Here is a 12321-nt window from a genome sequence, read left to right on the forward strand (position 1 = left end):
AGCTGCTCGGTGCCGTGACCCGGATGGCAACAGACCCGCAGAGACTCCTGTTTCATGCCAGTGACCTGAGGACCAGACTGCAGAGACGTTTCGACATTTGTTCGTACTGAATCGCCTTTTGTCCCAGTGGGCTTGCCGTACTGCGTCCTGCCGTCGCCACGTTCTCTGCGTGCTTGCGTCATATATTTGAAAACGTGCAGATGTTTGTGAGGGACAGAAGGATCGAGGAGCAGAAAACAAAGCGAGAAACTTTTAGACTAACGACGTTAAACTCCACGGAGAGAGAAACAAACATGGCGGATTCATTTTCTGTCGTTTGCTTCGAGTCTGGAACAAAGAGACTGTGACGCTGCCTTCAGGTACCATCCGGAAATAACGGACAAACGGCTTTTATTCTCTTCTGACCTGCCTGAAACATTAATCTGTGAAGGACTATTGATTAATTCATACAGAGTACATGAGTTAAATGTGTCAAGACTACAATTCAAAGCTCTGATTCACTGCACAAACACACCCTGTTCAGATCAGAGCTCAGACTAGTTTCAGTCATCAGGAAGTGAAGCTCAGACAGTCGTTGTCACTGAGAGGTGAAATGGCGCAGAAAGGAGTTCAGCTCGACCGAGAGACTTTCTCTTGTTCGATCTGTTTGGATCTACTGAAGGATCCAGTGACTACTCCCTGTGGACACAGCTACTGCAAGAACTGTATTGAAGGTCACTGGGACACAGAGGATGTGAGGAGGATCCACAGCTGCCCTCAGTGCAGGAAGAGCTTCACACCGAGGCCTCAGCTGCTGAAAAACACCATGTTAGCAGCTTTAGTGGAGGAGCTGAAGAAGACTGGACTCCAAGCTGATCCTGCTGATCACTGCTATGCTGGACCTGAAGATGTGGCCTGTGATGTCTGCACTGGGAGGAAACTGAAAGCCCCCAAGTCCTGTCTGCAGTGTGTGGCCTCTTACTGTGAGAAACACCTCCAGCCTCATTATGAATCACCTCCATTTAAAAGACACAAGCTGGTGGAGCCGTCCAAGAAGCTCCAGGAGAACATCTGCTCTCGTCATGATGAGGTGATGAAGATGTTCTGCCGTACTGATCAGCAGTGTATCTGTTATCTCTGCTCTGTGGACGAACATAAAGGCCACGACACAGTGTCAGCTGCAGCAGAGAGGACTGAGAGGCAGAGAGAGCTGGAGGTGAGTCGACAAAACATCCAGCAGAGAATCCAGGACAGAGAGGAAGATGTGAAGGTGCTTCAACAGGAGGTGGAGGCCATCAATGGCTCTGCTGATAAAACAGTGGAGCACAGTGAGAAGATCTTCACCGAGCTGATCCGTCTCATGGAGAAAAGACGCTGTGATGTGAAGCAGCAGGTCAGATCCCAGCAGGAAGCTGAAGTGAGTCGAGTCAAAGAGCTTCAGGAGAAGCTGGAGCAGGAGATCACTGAGCTGAAGAGGAAAGACGCTGAGCTGAAGAAGCTCTCACACACAGAAGATCACAACCAGTTTCTACACAACTACCCCTCACTGTCAGCACTCAGTGAGTCTACACACTCATCCAGCATCAATATCCGTCCTCTGAAGTACTTTGAGGATGTGACAGCAGCTGTGTCAGAGGTCAGAGACAAACTACAGGATGTCCTGAGACAGAAACAGACAAACGTCTCACTGACAGTGACTCGAGTGGATGTTTTACTGCCACAACCGGAGCCCAAGACCAGAGCTGACTTCTTAAGATATTCATGTGACATCACACTGGATCCAAACACAGCAAACCCACTTCTGGTATTATCTAAGGGGAACAGAAAAGCAACATCAATATTTGATCAACGGTCTTATCCTGATCACCCAGACAGATTCACTAACGCGTGTCAGGTCCTGAGTAGACAGAGTCTGACTGGACGTTGTTACTGGGAGGTGAAGAGGAGAGGAGGAGGAGTTGGTGTAGCAGTCGCATACAAGAACATCAGCAGAGTAGGGAGCTCACAGGAATGTGAATTTGGATCCAATGACAAATCTTGGAGGTTAAATTGTTTCAGAGGCAGTTATTACTTTTATTACAACAAAGTCCAAACTCCCGTCTCAGGTCCTGTGTCCTCCAGAGTTGGAGTGTACCTGGATCACAGTGCAGGTATTCTGTCCTTCTACAGCATCTCTGGCACCATCACTCTCCTCCACAGAGTCCAGACCACATTCACTCAGCCTCTCTGTGCCGGACTTCGGTTTAGCTGGTTTCATCCTGAAGTCTCTGCTGAGTTTTGTAAACACAAATAGACAGAAGTCATTTCAGGGTCAGTGGGTTAAATTCTGTTTCATTTCTTCTGTTGTGTTTCCATCATTGTTGCTGAGAGCTGATTGTTGTGGCGTTTCTTCACTGCACACAGATCAGCTGTCAATCAAACATGAACGTAAACTGATTGTGTGGATGAAGTCAATCTGTTCATGAAATCATTGAACAAGAGTGGTTTAACAGACTTTACTGATGGACGTGTGAACAAACTGAAGCTTTAAATCATCAATAAACAAACATGAACAAAGTTTTTTCTTCTGGTCTTCATTCAGGGTTTCATACAGAGCTGACGGAGAACATGTCAAACTAATATGAGAGTTCATTTGCTGAAGTTTGGGTGCAGTACTTGTATTTTACTCGAGTATTTCCATTTTCTGCTCTGTTATACTTCCACTCCTACATTCTGGAGTCAAATATGGAGCCTTTACCAACTTTAGTTACTAGTTACTTTGCAGATTACATGTTCAACCAGAGCCAAAGTGGTGCTTTTTAAATGGATTTGATGGAGATTAATGTTGATATCTGAGTCTGAGTCATTTGGAGTTGACATTATTTACATTCATGTAAACAGATGTATAATTTATTTTAATTATATTTTTGATACTTAAATACATTTAATATCAGATACTTTCAGACTTTCACTTAAGTTCTATTAATATGGAAGACTTTAACTGAAGTAATATTTAACTCAATATCTTTACTTAAGTTTGACGTTAAGGTACTTGTTACAACAGGGGATGAACAAAATACTTTAAACAAACGATTCATTTTGTCTGTGATTTGTTCTCTGATGTGTCGTGTCTTTTGTCCGGCCCCTGAGTCAGTGATAACGTTTGAATTGATATGAATAGAGTGGTGAAGTAATGAGTCCTAAAACCCAGAAACCAGTGAGCGTTTCTGGGTTCAACAGACGATACACTTTTTTTTTCTCAACATGGCAGGTTTTCATGAATGTAGAGAACACAGATGATGAAACCACACGTCAGGAAGCTGCCAACATGGTAACAGCTCTGTCTTCACACAAGATGCAGAGGAAGCAGCACGAGTAAAGATCAGACTGTGCTGACGTCACACAGCAGTGTCTGCTCCGCTGTTAATAAAAGCTCAGACTGAGCGTCAGTCATCTGTTTTACAAACTGCTTGGCCTCTTTAAAGATCCATCATCACCAGCAGCCTAAAAACATCCTGTATAACCTGTAACCACACCTGCACACTGAGAGAGAGAGACAGAGAGAGAGACAGAGAGAGAGAGGGGCCAAGTGTAGGATTTTCATGCCGACCTTAACGTCTGTCTGCAAAACTCTGATCACTTCTCTGTCCTCTCTGCCTCGACTGCAATGATCATCTATCACAAAACACAGAAACCAGAAACCAGTGAGCGTTTCTGCACATCTGGTTCCCTCGTCTCAAAGTCTGTGATAGTTTTTTAAACCAGTTTCAAGTTAAATGCCTGAAATAAGGTCTGTGGTTGATACAATTCATGTTATATTACATATATTCATATTGATTCAATACAGCTGTGTTGAAGTTAATGTGAGATGATGGAGAAACATAATAAAACCCAACATATCTACGTTGTCTGACTTGTGATGAAGAAATGCCTCCAGGAGATGAGAGGACACACTTCAGAGAGGAGGTTAACACCTGATTTCCCCCCTCAGATGATTGACAGGGCTGATGAGACTGCACTGCCACTGTGAACAAGAGCCTTTACTACACATTTACTACACATCTGCTGTGATCCAAGTCTCTGGAAAATGATTAGAAAAGGATGTTACTGACACGATCAACACATGGTCGAGCTTGTGCATAAATATATAACTATAGACGGGGTAAGCTCTAATTCTTTCAGGGTTAGGGGCGGGGCTTCTGGAGACTTGGATCACAGCAGACGAGCTGTTTGGAGACATTTTATTTTAGTTGGGTTTTTTTTTAAGAGCTTCCAGAAATGTTTTGTAGACCATGAAACGTTAACTGGAGGTGAGGAGATAATGACTGAATTCTCATTTTTGGAGGAACTTGTCCTTTAATTCTTCAGTCCAACACATTAATCCCCTCATGTGATGTCCAACAGGTCTGGAGCCGAGGATCCTGTCCAGATGGGACATGCAGAAATACGCCCGGGAAGCTTACAGCGCCGGCATCCGTTACATCGGAGGCTGCTGTGGGTTTGAGCCCTATCACACCCGGGCGCTGGCTGAGGAGCTGGCGCCTGAGAGGGGTTTCCTGCCCGCTGGCTCCGAGAAGCACAGCAAGCCCTGGGTCAGAGCCAGGTGAGACTCCTTTCCTTTTACTTACTACTTACTTACTTACTTACTCTTTTTAGGACCATTTTTACTCCGTGTGGAACGTTTATTAGGTCCTGAACCCAAACAGAACCGCACCTGTTCACCTGAGATTTCATGTCAAAATGGCTGCTGGGGAAAAGACGATGACTTCCTGCGCAGATTATGAAAAAAGATTGTTGTTGTGTTTGTTTTCAAACTTAGATAAACTATATTAATACAAACAACAATCATATTAAATCATTATTGTAAGTAACGTGTTCATACAGGACTCATAAAGTGACGTAGCTGCTCTGACAAACTGTTACAGGTGGGATTTGTGTTTATCACAGTGCTGTTTCACTCAGAAACTGCAGGGGGCGCCACATCACACACATGTACTTGTACTGTTCCCACTACGTGTTATAAACATCCAGTACGTTAACGCAGATAAACAGACAGACAAACTCGGTTTTCACGAGCGCCTTGCTCCTTTATTTACAGTTTCCATACTGACAGGTGAAAGACTTTGAGTAAAACTGTTACAGAACAAAAGAGAGAGAAAAAATGTCTTATTAGCATGAAAACTGTTACTGAGTGACTAAAACACAGTAGCGATAAGTGCTAATGTTAGCCACAACAGGCGCTAATGTCATATGCAAATAGGAAAGGTAAACGTCATTGATATGCTAATATGGTAACAAAAGGCTTGAAACGCTATTAGCATGCTAACAGTCAAACAATACGCTAAAACGCTTCTAGATTAGCATTAATGCTAACAAAGTTAGTTAGCTACTATCAAAACAGATGCAGAAAACTAACTTTTACTCTGTACAGAAAACACATCTAAGACACTTAAACTTGTGCTTTGAGGTGCCGAACAGCCAAAACTTACAGCCATTGCTTTCGGAGGCGTCTAGAAGAAGTTTAAGAAGGAAAACCGCCATCTTGTTCATCAGAGCTGCGTTTGTTTACAACTCGTCTCTATCCCATAATGCATAGCGCGTCTCTTACAAGCCTTCAAAATAAGAGTACATCTTGAAATAATGCAAAGCGATGTAATATTATATCCTTTTTAGCTGTAAATAGTATTTTTTTTAACATTACATGAATTATGAACTCCCTTTTTTAATGAAATGAATTCAAGGGCAAATCACAACTTTTTTCAGAGGGCAGAACAGTATTTAAGTATCAAAAGTACAAGTTAAATATGGATGGAAGTATAAACTGTAAACTATGTGCCGACTGATCACCAGACTGTTATTTTTATCTGATTCACTATGAAATAAATAAATAAAAACATTTTGTACAGGAACTACAGTTAACAAATAAATGTAATAGTAAAAAGTACAATATCTTCCTCCAAAATGTAGTGGAGTGGAAGTGTTAATGCAAATGTGTAGTAAATGTGTAGGAACGGCTCCTGTGCTCATATTAGTTTGACATGTTCTCCGTCAGCTCTGTATGAAACCCTGAATGAAGACCAGAAGAAAAGACTTTGTTCATGTTTGTTTATTGATGATTTAAAGCTCCAGTTTGTTCACACGTCCATCAGTAAAGTCTGTTAAACCACTCTTGTTCAATGATTTCATGAACAGATTGACTTCATCCACACAATCAGTTTGTTGGAGCAGAATCTCAGCTGTGTACAAGCAAATAATGAAGCATCTCCTTATTGATTATGATCATGTAAACTGAAGTCATCATGAGCAGCGAGAGCCTCCGTGGCTGAACAGACACAGGAAGGAGCGCCGCCTGAACAAAGTCCAACATTTACAGAACAAGAAGACGTCAAAGTACCGCCCATCATGTTTGATTGACAGCTGATCTGTGTGCAGTGAAGAAAAGCCACAACAATCAGCTCTCAGCAACAATGATGGAAACACAACAAGTGTGAAGAAATGAAACACAGAATTTAACCCACTGACCCTGAAATGACTTCTGTCTATTTGAGTTTACAAAACTCAGCAGAGTTATCAACACAAAGTCCAGCATAGAGAGGCTGAGTGAATGTGGTCTGGACTCTGTGGAGGAGAGTGATGGTTTCAGAGACGCTGTAGAAGGACAGAATACCTGCACTGTGATCCAGGTACACTCCAACTCTGGAGGACCAAGGACCTGAGACAGGAGTTTTTATTTTGTTGTGATAAAATTTGTTTGTGTAACAATCTAACATCCAAGATTTGTCATTGAATCCAAATCCACATTCAAATGAGCTCCCTGCTCTGCTGATGTTCTTGTATGCGACTGCTGCACCAACTCCTCCTCCTCTCCTCTCCACCTCCCAATAACAACGTCCAGTCAGACTCTCTCTACTCAGGACCTGCTGCCAGTCAGTGAATCTGTCTGGGTGATCAGAATAAGACTGTAGTAGAACCATGAATGTTGCTTTTCTGTTCCCCTCAGATAATAACAGAAATGGGTTTGCTGTGTTTGAATCCAGTGTGATGTCACATGAATATCTTAAGAAGTCAGCTCTGGTCTTGGGCTCCGGTTGTGGCAGTAAAACATCCACTTCAGTCACTGTCAGTGAGACGTTTGTCTGTTTCTGTCTCAGGACGTCCTGTAGTTTGTCTCTGACCTCTGACACAGCTGCTGTCACATCCTCAAAGTTCTTCAGAGGACGGACATTGATGCTGGATGAGTGTGTAGACTCACTGAGTGCTGACAGTGAGGGGTAGTTGTGTAGAAACTGGGTGTGATCCTCTGTGTGTGAGAGCTTCTTCAGCTCAGCGTCTTTCCTCTTCAGCTCAGTGATCTCCTGCTCCAGCTTCTCCTGAAGCTCTTTGACTCGACTCACTTCAGTTTCCTGCTGGGATCTGACCTGCTGCTGCACATCAGAGCGTCTTTTCTCCATGAGACGGATCAGCTCGGTGAAGATCTTCTCACTGTGCTCCACTGTTTTATCAGCAGAGCCATTGATGGCCTCCACCTCCTGTTGAAGCACCTTCACATCTTCCTCTCTGTCCTGGATTCTCTGCTGGATGTTTTGTCGACTCACCTCCAGCTCTCTCTGCCTCTCAGTCCTCTCTGCTGCAGCTGACACTGTGTCGTGGCCTTTATGTTCCTCCACAGAGCAGAGATAACAGATACACTGCTGATCAGTACGGCAGAACATCTTCATCACCTCATCATGACGAGAGCAGATGTTCTCCTGGAGCTTCTTGGACGGCTCCACCAGCTTGTGTTTTTTAAATGGAGGTGATTCATAATGAGGCTGGAGGTGTTTCTCACAGTAAGAGGCCACACACTTTAGACAGGACTTGAGGGCTCTCAGTTTCCTCCCAGTGCAGACATCACAGGCCACATCTTCAGCTCCAGCATAGCAGTGATCAGCAGGAGCAGCTTGGAGTCCAGTCTTCTTCAGCTCATCCACTAAAGCTGCTAACATGGTGTTTTTCAGCAGCTGAGGCCTCGGTGTGAAGCTCTTCCTGCACTGAGGGCAGCTGTGGATCCTCCTCACATCCTCTGTGTCCCAGTGACCTTCAATACAGTTCTTGCAGTAGCTGTGTCCACAGGGAGTAGTCACCGGATCCTTCAGTAGATCCAAACAGATCGGACAAGAGAAAGTCTCTCGGTCCAGCTGAACTCTTTTCTGCGCCATTTCACCTCTCAGTGACAACGACTGTCTGAGCTTCACTTCCTGATGACTGAAACTAGTCTGAGCTCTGATCTGAACAGGGTGTGTTTGTGCAGTGAATCAGAGCTTTGAATTGGAGTCTTGACACATTTAACTCATTTCCTAAATGTTCCCTCTACTCTGAACCTTTGCACACACACGTATCTGTATGAATCAATCAATAGTCCTTCACAGATTAATGTTTCAGGCAGGTCAGAAGAGAATAAAAGCCGTTTGTCCGTTATTTCCGGATGGTACCTGAAGGCAGCGTCACGGTCTCTTTGTTCCAGACTCGAAGCAAACGACAGAAAATGAATCCGCCATGTTTGTTTCTCTCTCCGTGGAGTTTAACGTCGTTAGTCTAAAAGTTTCTCTTTGTTTTCTGCTCCTCGATCCTTCTGTCCCGCACAGCCGCGCACAAACAACTGCACGTTTTCAAATATATGACGCAAGCACGCACAGAACGTGGCGACGGCAGGACGCAGTACGGCAAGCCCACTGGGACAAAAGGCGATTCAGTACGAACAAATGTCGAAACGTCTCTGCAGTCTGGTCCTCAGGTCACTGGCATGAAACAGGAGTCTCTGCGGGTCTGTTGCCATCCGGGTCACGGCACCGAGCAGCTGCAGAAATCACTCAAGTGCTGTTGAACAGTTTGCTGTGGTGACGTCACGTGTTGGATCAGAGTCCGTCGGTGGACTGATGGACCGACAGGCACAGAGCGGAACCGAGCCGGTGACTGAACCCAGAGCAGATGAACCAGCAGCGTTTTATACAGGAAGAGCAGAGAAGACAAAAGGCAGCTTCAACCAATAGGAGAACAGAAGACATGCAGAGGGAGGGGGCGGTACCGGCCCACACATTTAACACAGTGATCGAACCGGTCCGGATCCTCTGATTAACTGCTGTTACACAAATGTGTCTCTGCAGCTTCAGGAGATTGTTGCTGTTGGTCACCCACCCAAGTGTTTGTTTACAACTTAGATAAACTATGTTAATATAAACAACAACAATCATATTAAATCATTATTGTAAGTAACGTGTTCATACAGGACTCATATAGTGACGTAGCTGCTCTGACAAACTGTTGCAGGTGGGATTTGTGTTTATCACAGTGCTGTTTCACTCAGAAACTGCAGGGGGCACCACATCACACACATGTACTGAAGTATCAAAAGTACAAGTTAAATATAGATGAAGTATAAACTGTAAACTTTGTGCCAGCTGATCATCAGACTGTTATTTTTATCTGATTCACTATAAAATCAATAAATGAAAACATGTTGTACAGTAACTACAGTTAACACATAAATGTAATGGAGTAAAAAAGTACAATATCTTCCTCCAGAATGTAGTGGAGTGGAAATATAACAGAGCAGAACATGGAAATACTCAAGTAAAGTACAAGTACCTCAGAATTGTACTTAAAAATGTCAAAAGTAGGTGTAAATGTACTTAGTTACATTCAATCACTGGTAAAAAGTACTCAAAGTCAAAGTCATACTTGAGTAAAAGTCTTTCAGTATCTGATATTTAATGTACTTAATATCACAAGTTGAAGTAAATGATACATGTATTTACGTGTATGTATATACTGTATACTGTGGCTCTTTTTATCTGATTACCAATAAAATGAATACTTTGAAAATGTGCTTCTTTGGCTCTGATGCAGCAGTGATCTGCAAAGTGACTAGTAACTAAAGTAATCTAATAAATGTAGTGGAGTGGAAGTATAAAGTAACAGAACATGGAAATACTCACTTTAAGTACAAGTACCTCAAAACTGGACTTAAGTTCAGTACTCGAGTAAATGCACTTAGTTACATTCCATCACTGGGCATCATCAGTGCTGGAGAAAGTATTCAGATACTTTACTTAAGTACTAATGCCACACTGTGAAGCTACTCTGTTACAAGTGAGAGTCCTTTATATGAAATTTACTTAAAATAATGAAATATTATTGTTGTTTACATTAATATTGTTTATCTGAGTTTTAAAACAAAGACTTGGGCGACCAATCAACCTTTTCCTCACACAGCAACACAAACCTCGCCACATATGAAGCCTTTATTATGTTTAATTTAATATATTTTGTATTACAAAATGTAGTTTTATGGATCTATAATTCAGCTACAATAATTATAGAAATATATACTTGTGTTAAAGTGCAGATATCAAAATAAATAAACTGAATCTTTACAACCTGTAGTGAAAACAAAAAGAATAGTTTCAAATAATATATCTAAATAAATAAAAGACATATTCTTATAATAATAATAACAGAAGGTGAATTAATATAAATCAACGGCACCTCCATCAGGTAACCAGATAGAAGAGCCACCAACCCCACAGTGTAACAACACAGCTGTTGGGACAGTGACCACATTGAATCAGGAGAAATTATAACCCACGCTCCACTAATTAAATTAGCAAAAAGTAAAGAAGAACCTAATTTAATGATTAATGTGAATGGAAAATCAACATCATTCCTGGCAGACACAGCAGCTCCTCTTTCTACATTAAAACCAACAATATCTACACATTTGAAAGCATCTGCAGAAACAGTCAGAGCTGCGGGGGTTGGAGGTGTTCCCATGTATCTACCTGTGTCTGAGCCTACTACAGTGTCTGCAGGTCCTTTCACTGAAAGCACGTCAAGTGTCACCACTTCCCACTCCTTTCTTCTGTCGGGTACCACACCCGTGAATCTGATAGGGCAGATTTGTTATGCAAACTAAATTGCACCATCTATTGCACCCCAGACGGCGTCTTTTTAGAGACTAATCAACATAACAAGACAACTGTGTACGCTGCTCTGATGGATCACAATCAACCCACAGGTGAAGAGAAAGGGAAAGTATTCAGATACTTTACTTAAGTACTAATGCCACACAGTGAAACTACTCTGTTACAAGTGAGAGTCCTTTATATGAATTTTACTTAAAATAATGAAATATTATTGTCGTTGTTTACATTAATATTGTTTATCTGAGTTTTAAAACAAAGACTTGGGCGACCAATCAACCTTTTCCTCACACAGCAACACAAACCTCCCCACATATGAAGCCTTTATTATGTTTAATTTAATATATTTTGTATTACAAAATGTAGTTTTATGGATCTATAATTCAGCTACAATAATTATAGAAATATATACTTGTGTTAAAGTGTGATGTGTGGAGCAGTGAGTGTCAATACATATTTTGCCTCTCTGGTCCCTGTCACATGTCTGTGTGCCTCCCTGGTTATCAAGGTCAGAGCATCGTGTGGGATCATGACTGTTAGTGGGGAGAAACATAAGCAACAGGTCTGTAAGAAGAATTATGTCGCTGAGTCACAACAGATTGTACAAATCCACATTTTCCATTAAGTCTTTGTCAGGGGGCACTCTGTTTTCGCAACATGTGCTGGCTCAGCTGTTTTAATCAAACCAATGTCATCAGAGGAAGAGGCCCATACTGACGGGGGCACACTAGACACTCCTCTATCATGGACTTTCCCTTTCTCTTCACCTGTGGGTTGATTGTGATCCATCAGAGCAGCGTACACAGTTGTCTTGTTATGTTGATTAGTCTCTAAAAAGACGCCGTCTGGGGTGCAATAGATGGTGCAATTTAGTTTGCATAACAAATCTGCCCTAACAGATTCACGGGTGTGGTACCCGACAGAAGAAAGGAGTGGGAAGTGGTGACACTTGACGTGCTTTCAGTGAAAGGACCTGCAGACACTTTAGTAGGCTCAGACACAGGTAGATACATGGGAACACCTCCAACCCCCGCAGCTCTGATTGTTTCTGCAGATGCTTTCAAATGTGCAGATATTGTTGGTTTTAATGTAGAATTAGGAGCTGCTGTGTCTGCCAGGAATGACATTGATTTTCTATTCACATTAATCATTAAATTAGGTTCTTCTTTACTTTTTGCTAATTTAATTAGTGGAGCGTGGGTTATAATTTCTCCTGATTCAATGTGGTCACTGTCCCGACAGCTGTGTTGTTACACTGTGGGGCTGGTGGCTCTTCTATCTGGTTACCTGATGGAGGTGCCATTGATTTATATTAATTCATCTTCTGTTATTATTATTATAAGAATATGTCTTTTATTTATTTAGATATATTATTTGAAACTATTCTTTTTGTTTTCACTACAGA

General features: G+C 42.3%; 2 protein-coding genes across 2 annotated transcripts; one reads left to right on the forward strand and one right to left on the reverse strand.

Moving 5' to 3' along the window:
• Positions 1 to 507: 507 nt before the first annotated feature.
• LOC141005656 (tripartite motif-containing protein 16-like) lies at positions 508 to 4654 on the forward strand. Its single transcript, XM_073477577.1, has 3 exons — positions 508 to 2258; positions 4363 to 4561; positions 4648 to 4654. Exons 1-3 carry the CDS (start codon positions 593 to 595, stop codon positions 4652 to 4654), a joined length of 1872 nt encoding a protein of 623 aa, XP_073333678.1. The 5' UTR covers positions 508 to 592.
• Positions 4655 to 6055: 1401 nt separating this feature from the next.
• On the reverse strand, positions 6056 to 8503 carry LOC141005995 (tripartite motif-containing protein 16-like). The gene has a single exon (XM_073478071.1). The coding sequence runs from the start codon at positions 8154 to 8156 to the stop codon at positions 6498 to 6500; it is 1659 nt and encodes a 552-aa protein (XP_073334172.1). The 5' UTR covers positions 8157 to 8503; the 3' UTR covers positions 6056 to 6497.
• Positions 8504 to 12321: the final 3818 nt, after the last annotated feature.

The sequence above is a fragment of the Pagrus major genome, chromosome 12 (genome assembly GCF_040436345.1).
Source record: "Pagrus major chromosome 12, Pma_NU_1.0".
NCBI lineage: Eukaryota > Metazoa > Chordata > Actinopteri > Spariformes > Sparidae > Pagrus > Pagrus major.

Excerpts from the sequence above, each read along its gene's own strand:
- LOC141005995 (XM_073478071.1), bottom strand. The coding sequence starts at position 8,156 with ATGGCGCAGAAAAGAGTTCAGCTGGACCGAGAGACTTTCTCTTGTCCG.
- LOC141005656 (XM_073477577.1), top strand. The coding sequence starts at position 593 with ATGGCGCAGAAAGGAGTTCAGCTCGACCGAGAGACTTTCTCTTGTTCG. Across the intron at positions 2,259-4,362 it reads TGAAGTCTCTGCTGAGTTTT|GTCTGGAGCCGAGGATCCTG; the intron begins GTAAACACAAAT and ends GATGTCCAACAG.